Here is an 18186-nt window from a genome sequence, read left to right on the forward strand (position 1 = left end):
TGATTATTCCTTATAAAGCCCTTCATGGTGTAGGGCCTGGCTACCTGAGCAACCATCTGTCTCCTGTGATGTCTGCCTGCCCTGTTATTGATTTGATAGACTTGCTATCTTCTGGGTCCCATCAATTAAACAATGCAACCTGATGGGACCCAAGAAGCAAGCCTTCTCTGGTGTGGTCCCTGTCTTTCTGGAACAGCATCCTTCCAGAGACCTGTGTGGCTCCTACCCTAGTCTCATTCAAACAAGCCCTTAAAACCTAGTGCTTCCCCCAGGCCTCAGGTTAGATTGGATGGCAAGCTTCTGATGGATAAACTGTGTGTTAAGAGCATGTTGGTTCATTGTTGTTAATTTGTTTTTAAGATTGTTTACTATGCAGAACTGGAGACAGATGGTTGCTCAGGTAGCCAGGCCCTACACCATGAAGGGCTTTATAAGGAATAATCAGCACCTCGAATTGGCCAGAAGCCTACTGGTAACCAGTGCAGCTCAGAGAACAGAGGTGTTACATGGGCATACTATGGCGTGCTCATGACTGTCCATGCTAGCGTTTTCTGGATCAGCTGCAGCTTCCAAGTGGCCTTCAACGGTAGTCACGTGTAGAGTACATTGTAACAGGCCACACACAAAGTGACCAAAGCAGGCCTCCCAGTGACAGTGAGTGACTGTCCAGAGGCCCTCCCATCCAGAAATGGGCACAGCTGGCATACACTAAATCTGTATAAAGGCCTTCCTGTCCACAACTGCCACCTGGTCCTCAGACAGAAGCTGTGAGGCCAGGAAAAAAACTCAAATTGCACATCAGTTCCAAATAGGGAAGTGCAACCCCATTGGGGACTAAAACTGGAATGTCTTCCATTCCAGGTGGTCCAAACACTAATAGCCACTTGGTCTTCCTAGAGTTGACATTATTTATTTATTTTATTTCTTTATCAAATTTATACGCCACCCATCTCACTATACAAGAGACTCTAGGTGGCTTACACATAAAACATGATAAAAATAATTTTAAAAATTTGCAAAATACTAATGTACATTTTTATTTATATTATAAATATATTTATATTTATTATATATTAAATATATAATAAATATATATTTGTAAAGATTTTTTTATTACACACAGACACACAGACACACACATCATACATACATACTGTACATACATACAGGGTTAAAAGACCTTAAGACTGTTCTTCCCCATCCAAACTCCCACAGCTTCCAGACACTGGGACAAGACCTTGAGAGCATCATTTGGTCAGCTTAGGGTCAAGATATACAACTGTATACTAGTGATATCTAACCCCAGACCAATACATGACTTCACACAGTGGTTTCACATAGATGTTAAACAGGAGAGGGGAGAGTGTTGTTGAGTCCTGTGGCACCCTACACCACAGGGCTTTGGGATTGATCTTTCCCCCTCCCCCCACACCAACACCACCTGAAATCAGCCACTGAGAAAAGAGAACTGCAGCAATACAAGACCCCCACTCCTGATCCCTGTAGTCAGTCCAGATGGATAACATGGTTGATGATGTCGAAAGCCACTGAGAGATTCAGAAGAATTGCACCACCAGTCCTTGTCTGAAATGCTGAAAAATATAGTCAGTGCAATTTCTTCCATACTGCTGCTTGGCTAACTATGAAGTCCTACTTAGAGTACATATGATTAGATCAGATTAGATCAAATACAGTGGAACCTCGGGTTACGAACGCTTCTGTTAACGAACTTTTCGGGTTACAACCAGCTCCAGCCGCAAAATGTTGCTTCGGTTTGCGAACTCCGCCTCGGGGTACAAACAGGATACGCGGCCCTTTTCCCTTCCGTGACATGGTCCGTGGCCATTTTTCTGCCCCTGACACATGGTCTGTGGCCATTTTCCGCCCCTGACACATGGTCCGCGGCCATTTTTCCGCCCCTGACACGTGGTCGTAGGGAGGGGGACTCTCCCTCCAAGCAAGAGCCGCCTCCCTGTCCTCCACACCAGAACGGATTAACAGTAATTACATTGAACCTTATGGGGAAATTTCCTTCAGGTTGCGACCAATTCGGGTTGCAACCAGAGTCACGGAATGAATTAAGTTCGTAAACCGAGGTTCCACTGTATCTTTATTATGGTCACTGACCAGAATTATACACAGTATAATAGAATTGAGAAAAATGGACCCATAAAACAGTAGTGTTAGAATGCTAAAAGGTTAGATATGTAAATGTAATACTTTAATTATAATACTTATAATTAAATCCTAAGTATAAAACTACCTTCTGAGTGAAATACCAAAATCCTACATTACTTAGTTATTAAAATATTAAGTGCATAGAAAACTTCAAAAACATGAACATTTTATTATTCCAATCCATAATTTTTTATCCCATAATTTATAAAAGAAAGAGAAATAGAATGCCATCAATAACATAAATACTGTATATAAATAGAATTGCCAAATTACTCATTGCTCATTTGTTCTGAGTCTGAATAACAATGGTCATGTTTCATTTTATGTTCCTAATAATACAAGTTCTAAAGCAAAATTTGACAACTTTAAAAGTAACATCACCATTATGGTCTGCAAGGAGGAATGAGAGGTAGGATTTGTTTCTGCCAAGAAATGTACTAAAAAATAGAATTATATACTCAATTGTCACAGAATTGGGAGTAGAGCCACATATAATCTACAGTTTCAACTGCTTCAGAATGATCAAATAGTGGAACCTTATAAAGTAATTTTGGGTTTGCAGTCATATTATGATTTGGCTATTTCAGTGTCTGATACCTCGCAGCACATTCTTTCACATAAGCAATATATGACAAGACCCAGGGCAACTCTAATGGGCAAGACTCAATTTGTTTAGCTCCCTAGGAAAGTGTGCAAGTTTTTCCCCCCAAAAACAAAACAAAACCCCTTTATCAACTATCTCCATTTTTAATCTGCCCAATAAAATGCCAGACAAGGTTCTGACTTTTATTTTGGGGGAAGAGGGCACAGATATATTACCTGGGGGGTAACGGAGGAATTTGTAGGATTTCTATTGCCCTTCAACAAATTTCAGGCATGTGATCCAGTTCAGCAGTATTCCATTGTTCTGTTTCCTTCTACAATAGTTTGGGAATCTGAGTTGAAAAAAACAAATTCAGAAGAGGATTATAGGTTACAGGCATCTCTTGGACTAATACAAAAAAAAATGCAAAGTATCTCATAGCCTACAGGAATTTAATTAATGTAGACAAATCATGGAATAATTGGTTTCTTTTTAGAAACCTATTGAAAGTATAATCCTGCGCAGGTCTATTCATAAGTATGTCTATCAAGCTTGATTGGATTTATTCCAAGTAAAGGTTGTGCAACAATGTCCCTGAATTAGCAGTTATATTTCTTTTTCAAGAGACTGAGTAAGATTTCAATACATTTCTTGCTATTTAAATAATTTGTTTCATGCCTCTCAGCAATAAGATCTTTAATATTACTATGTAGCAGACTCCCTCTATCTTAAAATTTCAGTTCTTAGGCATAAGAATTGCAGTTTAGCAAGTCAAATAGTAGTCTGTTTCATTTCTGAAAGAGTACAAAAGTGCAAAAAAAAGTTTCTGATAAATTTGGCACCTTTTGAGTTGTCTGACTTCAACTACTGTATGTGGTAGTGTGACTGCTTTTTTTGAAGAGTCCTCCTTTGTTTAACTGATAAAGTAAAGAGCACTGCACAAAGATTTCTACATTATGAAACCCAGGGGAAAAAATAAGATTTTCCTTATAGGCAGCAAACCTTATTGCATTTCAGACAGCCTTGGATTAACCATTAAGCAAATGAAGCACGCGCTTAAGGTACCAAGGGAAGGGGGTCACCACAGGGTTATTTCTCTTAGCTACCATGCCTTTAACTTATTTTGCCTTATAATCTTAGGGAGGGTGATTAAAAATAGTTTCCAATAAATTTTTGTATTTCCATTTTCCCCTAATAACAATTTTATTTAAAAATGCATTAAAAATGTTGAGAATCTGCATTCTTTTTCCTGCTGCCCTAGTTATAAGTAAATAATTTGCTTCTATTGCTTACTGCTATTTAGTGCTTTTTTTTTTTTTTTTAAGGTTAATATAGTTGTGGTGTGTGGCCTAAGAGATGGCCTGGAAGAAAACTGAATTTTTAATCTCTCAATTCACCTTCAGCACTTATTGAGACTTAATGTCTGGTCAGTTAAGCAATGGAAGGGCCAAGGGGCACCATTGTTGCGCTGGGCTTAGGGCATCGGTTGGCCTTAATGCAGCCCTGGTTTCAGATAGCATGTGATTTTGCAATCAAAAGTTTTCAGTGGATGATTTTTTTCCCCTCTTTCTTTTGTTGAAAGGGTATAAAAAAGCTAGATGTTGCACAAGGAGAGACATGTTAACCTGTTGTAGCCCGAAATCAGGAGTCTAACAGCACCTTTTTAACTAACAAATTTTGCTAAAAGGTATAAGCTACAGCTCACTTTGTTAGAAGCAGGGAGTGGTTAAACCAATGTAGGATTTGAAAGGGGGATTGAGGCAAGGGTGTGGGATGGAAGAAAGGTTGGTTATGAAGATAGAGACTACACGTGAGACAGATTACAAGTACCTCATAATTCCTTTTTTTCATTTTGAGTTATCTACATTTAATTTTGCATGCCTGCATGTTGTGACTATGGGAAGATCAAAATCCTTAGAGAACTGCAAAATTGATGGCAAAAAAGAAAGGAGGATATCATGGGAATTAGATGACAAGACGGGGCACAGTGGAAAAAAAAAGAATGTGGAAGACGAGAAAAGAAGGCATACTGTTGCTGATGTGAGGTAAAGGCTAGCTTCCTTCCCTTGTGAATTTGTACCAGTAATCCAAGATGTCATTATTTCATTAGTTTGGAAGAATGGTAGATGTTTCAACTGATGTTTATGCATTGCTTAGTTGTGATCCTAAATAACCAAATAACCAAAGGTATGTAAGATTTTTTTTTTAAATCTCATAACTCTCTTCTCTCTCCCCATCAGGAGAGAGAGTGATGGGAGTGAAAACTTGATAGTAACACATTCAGTAACTAATAATTCCCTCTATTTTATTTCACTCAAAATCTGGGGTTTAAAGGTAGCAACTCATATTGTATAATCATAGGGGCATCTCTGATAAATCCTCCACCATTTTCAAGTTTAGCATCATATTGTTATTTCATAATGTTTAGGATCATAACAATTCTAATAACGATAAATCTATTTACATATAATTACTGATAGAGCACAAACCCAAACACATAATGAACACAACTGATTACTGCAAGTATCTTTGTTAAATGTCAAGTAACTCTTTTGGGTCTGGCCAAGCTAGAAGCACTGTATTTTACATAGAAATGCCTTTTCTGTCAGGAATAAATATAAACACACACACACACACTCAGTATATAAGTCTGAATATATTCTAGTCCGCAGTGTAGAGCCCAGTGCCATTGGGAGAGGAATTACTAGGGATAGGATTAAGCAACTATATCCTTTAAAGGATATTTCTTTTGATCTCCATCCTCATGCAAGCTGTGAGATGACTTTCCCCTTTTCCTTGAAGGATTGGTTGGTTCCTCAAATACAGTGGTAGAGGGCTAACAAGGAGGCATCTTCAGGAAGTTTGGAGAAGGCTTCTGGAGAGCCACCACCAATTGGTATAGACCTGAGCTAGAGATAGCTACCTTTACAATGTATAGTATAGAGAGCTAGTTTGGTGTAGTGACTGGGGTGCTGGCATAGAAACCAGGAGGCTGTGAGTGCTGGGCTTCCCTTAGGCATGAAAGCCAGCTGGGTGAGTCAGTCTCTCTCAGCCCAGCCCACCTCACAGGGTTGTAGCTGTGGGGGGAAAAGGAGGCAGAAGTATTAGGTATGTTCCACTGCCTTGAATTCTCTCTCTGTCTCTGTCTCTGTCTCTGTCTCTGTCTCTGTCTCTGTCTCTCTCCCTCCCACACGCACATATATAGGGATTAAAAATCTAATAATAATAATAACAACAACAACAATCACCACCACCACCACCACCACCCTTGAACTTAAGAATGGGCCTACCACCTGGTACTTCTCTTACTCATTTTACCAGGACATTTCTCCCCTTCCTATATATTGCAACAACCAGTCCAATTTTCAGGGGATAAGAAGGGGCAGAGATTGAGACAGGATACTAATGGCCTGTAGGCTGAAAAGAAGCAAATGGCAGATTATTTCCTTCCTGTCAATCTAATTTCTGGATTCATCACCAACAGGCTTTCGTGTGTTGCAAATCTTTGCTGGCAGCATCAGGGCAATGTGCAAACATCTGTTCCAGATACTTTTTTCTCTAATAAGCCTTAGGCATTTGGGGGGGGGGGTCATCTCCAGTGGTCTCTTCAACATGTAGGAAACTTTTTCTGGATCTTTTTGTTTCCTTCCTAGTCTATTTGCAAACAAGGGAAGTAATCATCTTTGAAAATCATATGTTGTTTTGAAATTGTAGACCCAAAACCCTAAAACAGCTGAGGAGTGCAAATTCTCTCTGCAATGTGGTTTACTCTTAGACATTTTGCTTCTGTTCAAGTTTTCTATTCAAAACCAATAAAGATATACTTAGACTAAGTACTTTTAGGATCACTGTTAGTTTTAAAGTTTTAAAAATGCAGTTGCAATCTAGTTGATTGAGCCAATTGTTAGTATACAATGTTAAATGAGCTTGACCCTTAAGCATGTGTCTAGCATGCAGTAAGTTTTTCTACATCAGATTCCAGTTTTGGATCTCATTAGAGACCTCAAGGCAGCTTTCTAAGATCTACAAAAGCAGCCTTCTATGACCAATTTCCTTGCCCCTTTGGATTTCAGAAGTGATCCTGACTTACATTAATGTCTTCTATTCAGTCCTCCAGGGAAGGGTCTATCATGGTGAAGTTCAGAGGCTTCTCTTTTGGGATGACTACTCTAGGCACACTTTGAGATCAGCGGTAATGTACCGCAGCGTCCCTCCAATTTGTGACAATGATTCCTTTGTTATCTAAGTTGCTCTATCAAGACCTGAAAAGGGCAGTGATTATCATTTGTATGTCAGATTGCTACAGGATAAGTACATTAGCACTTGAATAAAAACAAGATGTCTTGTAAGAGAATCCAAGAGTCACTTTTGAACATAATGTCACACAGCAGTTTGTCATCCTATGCATAAATGATAAACTTCTAACATAAGAGCAATTATTCATCTTTAAAAGAAGCTAAGAATGAGAAGGTAGAAACTCTTAAATGTGGTGGAAATAATATGAGCACAAATATATATATATTTTAAACATGCAAGAAAGCCAGTTTGGAGTAGTGGTTAAGGTGTTGGCATAGAAACCAGGAGACTGTGAGTTCTAGTCCTGCCTTAGGCATAAAAAGATTGCTGCACACTCCAAGTAGCTTTTTGCTTTTGAATCCATAAATAGGGATTATGGTTTCCAACTTCTGGCCACCAAAAATTGTGGTTGGCCACAGCCCACTGTTTTGTTTGGAAGAATTCCTAGAAAATGACAAAAGGAAGGTGAGATGGTAGAAGATAGCATCTGATAGACAGGCTTAGGATGGTGAAGGGGGAGTAACCCTATTAAGTCCTCCAGACAGATTTTGGTGACTGGCCATGTCATCCATGGCAGCCATTTGTGAAAGTGCCCAAAGCCAAAAAGTTAGGGACCCCTGTCTATGATACATAATATGGTACGTTATCATGTTCATTCTCATTCATGTTAAGTAGCTGTTTGGAATATTCAGCAGTTTGTGTGCTCTTCAACAGTTGATTATAGTGTGAATCTCAAATTACTCTCCTTTCCGATTGAGAAAAATGACAGCGGTGAAGACATTTTATTACTAGACACTTCAACTGTTAGAGCTGGAGACAGAAATGTAATACTAGATGTCTACAGTTCTGATCAATGTAATTGAAGCTTTCATTTGGTTTTAAATTAAATAGTTCTTGCTTACATTCTAATCTTATAAATATTTATTCATAATTAAGTTTCACTAAATAGAACTTGTTCGCAAGAAAGCTTGTATAGGATTACAATGTAAGTTAATTTGTAAAAAGACTAATTTTTCTTTTCAAGGTAAGGATTTTCTCTGTGATTGACTGAAAGGGCCACTGCAGACATTCTGAAGTAACACTTAAATATGGGACACTTGAAATAACAGTGGGTAGTTTATTTTTAGAAATATTATGTTCTTCATTAAATAGAGATGATTATCTTTCTCTTTGGTCCAGGATTGCTACTTGCTCTGAAATTAATATTCATGACCACCTCCTTCTAAAGGGATCCATAGAAGCCCAGATTTAGTAGGTATTTAGCAGAGAAAGCAGAAAGCATACTTACTAGCATTGGTGAAATCCCTGATTCTCTCAACAAACCACAATAAGGAAACCTACCTATGGTCAAAAAAGAAGACTGTGGGCTATTGATCATTTCTTATTGTGCTGAAGAATTATATGAAATAGGGATGATCTATTTGTGAATGAAATTAGCAAAGATTTCCATGCTAAGAGATCAACAAGATCGAAAAATAGTGATTCTCATCTTGTTCAGAAGCAACTGTGCTGCTGACCTTCATTTCAAAAAAAAGATGTATTTTCACAGAGTGCATAGGTGAGTCATTTTACAAAGCAGATATTAAATAAATGTAAGTTTATTTGTCAAACTAAGATTATACCATCTCCAATGTGATATTTGTTATATATTAAACTGAATTTGAGGGGGGAAAGGGTTGTCGTGTGCCTGTATGTATGTGCATGTAACTGAATTACACATTTAAACATTATTTTGATAACTTTAGAGTGACCAATTTGTTATTTTATCATGCTGCTCAATTTGAGTCCCACAATAAGTAGAGTGTGTCTTTTTCATTCCCAATCCAATTGCATCATATCACTGAAAAAATACATACGGAAAATTGCAATGAAGTGTAACTTACTTACTTGTGCCATCAAAGTAAGATTTTGGTGATTCGAACAGCTCAGGTTCTAATAGGTAAACATGAGTTCTTTTAATTGGTTTTTATTCTCTGTCAGTGTTGGTGGGATTCCTAATTCTGTGGCTATAAGTCAAAATATCATGGGCGATGTTACTTCATACATGAGGACTTTTAAACTTTCCCTGTGACAACCTTATGTGCTTCTTGAGGGAAAGTATTAGACCCATAATGAATTTTAATGTCCTGAAACATGTATATGCAATGACAAGTTCCTTTATGCGCAAGGAATTCTCTGTCTACAATGGACTACTTTTCTGCTGAAAGAACCTGGATTTAGTTTTGTGTATTCTGATGAGAAGGATATGGTCTCAAGAATAACGTAAGTCCATCTGAAAGATCTAAATCCGCTTTAGGGTTACTCAAGAATCTAGACAAGAATCTTGGTAGAATCTTGATATTTTGTTTCTGAGCTCTAGATGTCCCTGCTATTTCACATATAAGTGTTGAAGTTCTCTTCAGAACTGAGAAGCAATCATGCAAGAATCCCTTTCTTAATCCTGAAATAGAAAACTAATTTAGATTTATTCACGCCCTAAGGACTTCCTTTTTTTAATAGAATGGCATATTCCTGTGAAATATCAGAAATACTTTTTGAAATCCTCAGTTTTCAAAAGTTGATTGTCCTGTAGTCTAATGAGATTGCACCATCATTGTGGAGTGGGGGGGGGGGAGACCCAGCATCCCATTGCCAAACAGGATTACTTTGAAGGCTTTGAAGACCTGGTTCTGTCACTTGGCCTGGGGTAGGGAGGGAATACTTCAAGTGTGGGGATGGCTAGCCCCATAGAGACCTGCTGTCTTCAGCCCCAGATTCTTCATCTTCTTGGACTCTCCTTTTCCTCTTTTTTAGTAATGTATTTATGGTTTTAATGTTTTGTGTGAGTCACCCAGAGTCCCCCACTGGGGGGAGATGGGCGGGGGAGAAATTTAATAAATAAATACTATAAGCCTTTCTGGATTGTGGCGTAGTAAAACTTTCCCTTGATTCAGATAGGCTCAGTCAAAGCAAGGTATTTCTCAATTATCAGAAAGTAAATTTTACTTCCCTGAGTTTAGCTTTGATGTTCATTTGTGATCACTGGAAGCTTCTGTAATCTTAGTAAAATCCTAGCATGGATTTTAGTAAACTGCTTATCTCAGAGCTTTTTGTGCCAAGGATTATGATTCCTTATCCCTTTGATAAGAGCTGTGGGACACGTAATTATCAGGATGTTTGGCAGCCATTATAATCACATACCCCAAGGATTTTCTACTGTTATTATTTCTAGTGTTGTAATGGAAGTCTATACTATACACTGTAGTTTGGTGTAGTGGTTAAGGCACTGGGAGACTGTGAGTTCTAGTCCTGCAAATCTTTTTCTGTTGTGTGTCCATCATGCATCCTAATTCTTGGGTCATTAGTAATTGCAAACACTTCCGAAACAATAACAGTATAGCAAAGAGTTTCTATATGCATTTCAAGAACAAATACATGTAATGAATAATAACCTTTTCATCTTCCTAGAGCTGAGGATTTAGTTCATGTTGTTCCTTACTTATCTAGTTTTATACTCATAAGAGGTTATTATGGTTGGGAATAAATACTAAGAGGATTTCTTCAGAATTACCTATTTTTAAATGCAATCCACCAAGAACTGTAGCCGTGCAACTCCACTGATATCAGGTTTTCAAGGAAGTGGATCTCAAGGGGGATGGGCCTTTGATATTTTTACAATGTAGAGGGCACTTAAGAACAGAGAGTTAAAACCAATAGTGGTGCAATAATAAGCACAGCTTACATTGCAATTACTTCAGTTTGTTTCCCAGCAAAAATTAGATTTATCTTTTCATGTATGAAATTTTTATCTGCCTTTCAGGCTCAGGAACAGAATTGACTTTTTTTCTTGTTTTGTGGTGGTGGTAGTGATGATATCGTTATGGCTACTATTATAAAACCAATCTATATTTTTCACCTTTGGAGTTTCTCTGTTGGCATAGGAAATTCTTATATAAATTAGGGTTGTTGTGATAGAAACATCCATGCCTCACCAAAATAAGACTGATGTGTAATGGTTAAAATTTGTTGGCAATAAAATGATCACATCAGAACTGCTCAAACAATAGTCCTTTATTCTCTGGTATACATAAATGAATTTTGTTTTATTCCTTTGCTTCTTGATTTGTTTTACTTCATTGCCAGTCATGTCTGCTGTTTCTATGTAAAAGATCCTTTCTTTACCCAAGTTAAGGATTCACAATATTTGTGCATGTACAACACATGCAATGATCCACTGATTGCTTGATAACAGGCGAGGAAGTTGGGCTGCATGGTGTTTCTTCCAAGGGGAAAAACTAACAAGAAGAAAGGATTGGATACAATCCAGAAAAAAATAAGATCAATTTATTTCAAAAGAGAATTAAGTACTTGGTTAGAGCAATCCCACATAAATCAATGGGATATAAAAGTGCTTACATCTGGCTATGTTCCGCTGGCAAATTGCAGCCTTCTTCTGTCCTTGAGAACATTACATTTCAGCTATTACTTAGATACTGCTTATACATCATTATGAATACATACACCATTTTCAAATAAAAAAATATTTTTTCTTGGTTTTTTTTACAGAGTTTCCCCTTCCTTTAGTTTAACTTTTAGATGGAAGTTCCATTAATTTAATAGACTCAACTTCTGAATATACATGTACAGGATTGTACTATAAGGTACAATTATATAGTGTATTAATAGCTACAAATGTCAAAAGTTTGCTGCCCTTATTTCATGTAGTTAAAAAAATTCCTTTTGGCAATGTGGAACAGTTCCTTGGGGTTTTCAGATTTAAGCATGTAGGATTAAGCAAAATATTCTCAGAGAAAATGTCCTTGGTTTCACATAATGAAATAAGATTGAACTGTCTTTCCCAATATTCCCATACTAATGTTGTCATTTAGAAAGCTTTTTGACTGATAAGTTTTTTCAAGTTGTTTTCGAACATTGTTTTCAGGTTCATATCCCAGTTAAATGAAGAAACTTGGAAGTTTATCTGTTTTCGTTTCCTCCAATATAACTTTGTCAGACAACTGTAATAGGCTGCACATGACATTGCCTTAGACTGTTGGTTCAAATCAGAGATCCCTATGGATGGCACACGTTTGCTCTCAAACTCTGTGTCCCATTATGTATAGTTTTAATGGAAGGAATGGAAGATCATAATTATGGCACAGCAAAGTATTCTAACTAGCCTTCACTTTGAAAGTTGTCTGTCATTAGGAAAAGTCATGACCTTTCGCACTGCAGGTGGGATGTGAGCAGTCCAGTGAATTAAATTAGAATATCATTAAATCAAGAAACGGGAAATGAGCGATTGCTTTAATTAGTTGATTAGGGAAGGGGAGGCATTACTTTTAAGGACTGGCATTCACCCAACTTAATTGTGTATTTCAATAACAAGTTTCAAAGTATTCTTATCAAGATCTGGACAGGGGAGGTCAAAACAAGTTTATCAATATGTTTTTTAGAAAACACTAGTGTGTTTTAAATTCATAATTTAAATGTACATGTATGTTTTTACTTTGAAAATATAGTACGTTTACTCCTAAAATGCAAGGCGGACGGATGGGGACTTCAGGGAGAATCATCACAAAGAGCACAAGTGTGAGTGGAGAGGTGTATAAACTGGAACAGAATGATGGGAGTCAATCAGATACTGCGGTTGGGACAGTTGGAACAGGTGGGAAGAAGAGAAGATCAAGCCTTAGTGCCAAAGTGGTTGCCATGGTATCTCGCAGAAGCAGAAGCACATCCCAGCTTAGCCAAACAGGTGAGTGAAATAAATGTAGCAAGATCATAGATCTTTTTGCATCTGTGATCAAAACATGGTTTAGGTGTCTCCCAAGCGGTTTCCAAGAAGCAGCTATTTTCTTTTGGGGCTATGGTACAGTCATTATTTTCAACCATGAAATATTGTGAAATAAGCACTCTGGAATTTTGTTTTGCCCCCGTAATCTGTAAGTTGACCTGAAAGAGACTACTTAGAGTACCCTCAAGGCTTTAAGTGATAACACTGTAATAATTTACTTTTTTTTTAATGAATGTATTGATTTGAAAATAACAAATGATAGCTACTTTATATATATTTTTGAAGTCCCTGAAGAAGCTCAGTCAAGCAAACTAATAAGAATATAGCATGATGCTATGTTACATGCTTTTAAAGTTTCTTTTCTCTTGAGGTACTTTAGAAATCATAAAAGCCTCGTCTCTATAGCCTAAAGAAAGAACAGAGATACTATAGAGAGATGGAAGAATGCTTTAAGGTTCACAGCTCTCTTCAAATTTGTGAATCTGTTCCTCATTCTGATGAGTGTAGATCTCCTTAGCTGATGCTTAAGAAGAAAAAGAAAAAAGAGAATCTTGACTTAAATATAGGGTTCAGACAGATTTATAGGAAGTGATTTCACTTCATCGTCAAGATTATCACAGTCTGCAGGTATGTCAAATATTTCTGTTTGGGTTATCTTACTTTCTCCTACCTCTTTTTAAAATTGATTAATTAATTGCCCTTTCTCCCACCTCATTAACACTGATAAGGTAAATGAAATTCAGCTGCTTAAATACTCAAGGGTGTCTTATACATGCCTGGTTTTCAAATAAATCTGCAGATAAAAAATGCATGCGTGTATGTGTCAGTCTGTTTTACAGGAAAAATCTGAAGTTAAGAGTTTTATAATATTCAAAGTCATTTTATGTGAAATATTTGTCTCTGCAAGATTCTTGAAAAAAGAGTCCTAGTTGGTTTGGGGGCTTAACTATATCTCTTAAAATATCTTTTAATCCCAGTCAAAGGTGGTGGTGGCCAGCAGCAGCATGAACACGTTCTCTTCTGATATCTAGACTTCTACTGAATGGTCATATCAGAAATAGTGTGCAAAATTAACTCTACTCATTTTAATTCTTTTGAATTTAGGGCTATAATTAAAAGCACTTTTCTTATTACCAAACAGCCATCTCAGAGCTTCAGGGTACTCTGCATCTCTCACAAATCAATGTTAAGTTTTACTTCTAAGAAGAATGGGGTCATCAGATATTAAGTGTATTATCTTATTTATTTCAGTGGGTTTTACTTAGAAATAAAAAATGCTTCAGACTTGTCTCTGAAGCAAAAGCCATCTCCATTATGTTGATTTCCTACATTCACTCTTTCTATTAAAGCGTTAACATGAAGTATGAAGACACCCTGCTGTTCTTGTCTGTACACATATGTATATAAGAATGCATGCTTGGCCTAAGTGATGAATGTCTATATTCTGTTGTAATAAAATTATTATTGTGATGAAAATGACATTGTTCTTAAAAAAATGTGTCCTATTGAAAATAGATTGGGTCACTAAGGATTCATAGTTCACATCAAATATTCACCAGTCATGTATTCTTAATTGATATTGGTGCACATTTTGGGTTCTTTTAACAGTGCAACAATAGCAAAGGCTGTTATGGTAAGCACTGTTGGGATCACTTATATATTTGTTAGAAATCAGTTAACAATGATGTTTTGGTTCAGCTTGGGAGTTAGCATTATTTTTACTGTCATCATAATTTGTTTTGTTCTTTATTCATTTTCTATGAACAGGCAACATTTAATATAATCTGTGAATGAAATAAAATAACTCCTGTTTTGACTAAGTGAGTAATATATGAGTAATAGATGTGTGATTGTTTGTTTTTGTAGCCATTACAGTTCAATACATTCAAATACTTTTTCTTTTTTTCCTTCCTTCCTTCCTTCCTTCCTTCCTGGCACTAATTGTCCTTTTTTAACTTGGTATGTTGACTGCCAAACACAATTCTAGTACAGTGGAATGATGGTTCCTTTCATTTTCAGGGAAGTGGGGAGCTGATTTCTCTGTATTTGGCACATTGAATGAATTAATGAATATTATTATTAAATAAGAACTTGTGAGATGGGTTCTTTGAGTACCTTGCTACTGGGCTGACAAAGCCATTGCACATGGGGCTTCTGTTGGCAGTTCTGAACAATGCCATACTTCTCTTGATAGGGTCATATTTTAAATAGTAGTAATAATAATAATAACAATAGTTGTTAGAATTGTAGATACAGTTTACAGTGTTATTAGCTATTACTAACATGGTTTTATATGTGTTTTGTCAAGACATAAATAAATATTTTATGAAGCTATAAATTGCTATAATGTAATCTGAGAAAAATAAACAGGTGTATTCATGATTATAGATGTTCACATTATTCCAATTTCTCTACCCATTTCACTTCCCTGATGGCACTCTACATTCAAATTACTTAATAAAACAAATTTTTGCCTTGCTTATGTAAAGTGACTGTTATTTGAGGACTCTCAAGGAAGTGTTTGTATTGATTGCAAATGTGTTTCCCTTGTTGTCCTACACTCTAGCTCATAAGCTGATGAAGAAGCCTGAAGTGAAGACCTGGGATTTGTGAACAATGCATGTATATTTTATACAAAAGCTTTGGAACTAGAATATAGCTATTACCAAGTTCATCCTAACTTGCATGCATGTTTTTAATGCTATTTATATGATACTAGAAGGTATCTGGATGTAATTTGTTATATTCAATTACCTGGATATCATTAAATGTCTGTAACCCTTTGTAACCAAAGCTTATTTACAAGAAAGCGTTAGAGGATAATAAAGCTGTACTTCATGGAAAGAATTTGATCTAAACCAAGGCTCAAGCATATTTACAACTTTCCCTAATGTGGATTGGATTTTGCTCATAAGTACAACTACCTCAGATCTGAGCTGCAGCAACCAGGAATACAGAAACGTTACTTTTTGCTCCCATCAAATGGTGGCCCATATCGTTGCAGCCCAGATCCGGTATCCCTGCTCCTATATGTCCTGATCTCTGCTGCATGCTGATTGAACCAGATTTAGGTAAATTAAATATGAGGAGGGTTTCTCACCATTTCTTTTATATTGTCATTTTGTGGGCTATATTAGTATGTCTATCAGTGGAATGAACATTGCTGATAAAATAATTTCACATTCCTTCTGGTACCTTTATAAACTTCCTGATTGGGTCTGACAGTTGGGATCCTTCTAGGGCATATTTGGAAATGCACGGAGCTTAAAAATTAACAGACTAAATAAATGTATTGATATTCAATTGTTATTATATATTCATTTCTTAACATACAAATGTGAGTGAAATACTGTTCTGGATAAGGAACTATATGTTTATACCAACACTCAGAATGGGTGTTATCGTACTGATGCAGAAGTCTGAAAGTACTCCAGGTATAATGTTAATATGTATCTAATAGCTTAAACTAGCTCATTTTTAAATATGACATTAGGTATCAAATGGTATATATGTATGTTTCTGAAAAATGTCTCTTCTTTTGTCTCCCTTTTTGACATTAACTTAAGTGCCTATATTTTTCTAATCTGTCTCTTAATTGGTTAGCAATCTGAACCAAAAATTACACAAAGCCTTTTCCATTGCAATCCTATACTTGTCTACTCAGTGCTGAAGTATGTTGGGGTTCTGTTCTGGGTAAATATTATAACATTAGGAAAGGAAATGGTCTCCATTTGTTTTGTTGGTGGAGAACAACATGATTCAGGTAAAGTTAAGGATTCAGGGCCCTTTTCATTATAATGCAGGAGATTTGAACCCATGTTTTGTTGCTGTAATTTTTAATGCTTAAGTTTAGGTGAATTATGTTGTTCTTCCTTCAACTGCTTCATTTGTTCAACTGGTTATACAACAGCTATAAAGAACTGCTCTCTGCCTGTCAGTCTAAAGAGCAGGAACTATGTGGGGCTGCAAAACCAACAGCAGTGCTCGAGAATCAGCAACATCACGACCATCCCCTTGGGCCTGAAGATGGGGATGTGGAGCAATGTTTTAAGACCTGTTTTCCAGTGTGCTCTTATGCTTTCCGTTGATTGCTACAGGGGATGAGTTTCTTTAAAGACTGCTGCCCGATAAATCTCTCCTCTTTGATTTCTTAGTTGTATCAGCCTGTTATGATTCTTCCAGAAACGGGCATGGGGTCGTCTTGAATAAAACGAAGATGATCTCTGCAGAAACAGTCATGAAATGCTCAGGATGTAAGAAATGGGTGTCCTTGCTGAGAGGTTAGGACACACCGTATTCTTACTAGCAAGCGTTTGTTATAAAGAGCCAGCACAGCCAGATCTTAGCAGTGGAATGCTACTTTGAAAAGCCAGTAGTGTGATCCCCGATCTTTTTTGCTTCTCAGCTAAACCAACAGAGAGAGAAAACAGAAACCCAGCGTTTGGCAGATGACATCTGCATGTGGGTGTGGGTGCGTATGCGCGTACTTATGAAAGGGCCCTGTAAGAACCTACATTTGATTCTCCACCCATATATTTAAATGATTTATGATATAATTCCTACTGAGGATTTACTAATATGGACAATATTTAGATTTGCTTACACTTAAGAGATAGCTGTATGATATGTACGCTATATAAGTCGTCAAATGTGTAATCAATTTTTTTAATGTTAAGTCAGTATAATCTATTTTAAGGTAATTACAATTATGCTATGGAGTTAGTAAAATAACTGAATCTCAGTAAAACTGAAACTAAACACAAATGTGTCACAATTAGTAAATTAAGTTAACAGATGGAACTTACCTTTTCATGGTTTGTTACTTAGATTGCTGTGTTATCTGGTGCGCGGATTGTCAGAAAAATGAGTGTACATTCTTCAAAGATACATCTTCATAAAAAAAATGTTTAGGATATTATCTCAACAATGAGATACTTAAGGGAAGAAACACTAAAAAAAAGTCTGCTGTTTCTTTGTAAGCATGCCTTTGCTATATTTCCTATTGTAAATGCTCTTTCAGTAATTGAAATATGCCCTTTGGATAGTGACATAACAGTTGCTTCTTTGCTTGATCTGCCTCCTTATTTCTGACATGAAACAATATGCTAAAAGAGGAAAGTCACTCCTGAGATTAAATGCAGGTCATTTCAGGAGAAATTATGCTGTAGTGCATCTTTCAAGCAGATAATGAAATAAGAGTATAAACATTTCAGTATATTTCACTGGTCCCCCATTATGGAAAAATGCCATGGAGCAATGCATTTCTGTAGCATTCTTAAATGACCTGTCTAATACTTGCTGGAAAGTGCAAACTGGCACCCATTTAATCCCATAAAGTCAGCCTATAGTTGAT

General features: G+C 36.7%; 1 protein-coding gene across 2 annotated transcripts in view; it reads left to right on the forward strand.

The window, feature by feature from the left end:
- Window positions 1–18186, forward strand: part of RIMS1 (regulating synaptic membrane exocytosis 1) — a 256269-nt gene that overhangs the window by 222278 nt on the left and 15805 nt on the right. Inside the window, exon 25 of one of the 2 annotated variants that reach the window (XM_088137738.1) lies at window positions 12559–12794. The exons of the other annotated variant lie outside the window; for it this stretch is intronic. Within the exon in view, the coding sequence (XP_087993864.1) occupies window positions 12559–12794 (236 nt within the window). The remainder of the gene's footprint in view (window positions 1–12558; window positions 12795–18186) is intronic. 2 annotated transcript variants of the gene reach the window in all.

Source organism: Python bivittatus, unplaced genomic scaffold (genome assembly GCF_059951505.1).
Source record: "Python bivittatus isolate LINGU-HERP-01145 unplaced genomic scaffold, Pbiv_v1 ctg000020_np1212, whole genome shotgun sequence".
Classification (NCBI taxonomy): domain Eukaryota; kingdom Metazoa; phylum Chordata; class Lepidosauria; order Squamata; family Pythonidae; genus Python; species Python bivittatus.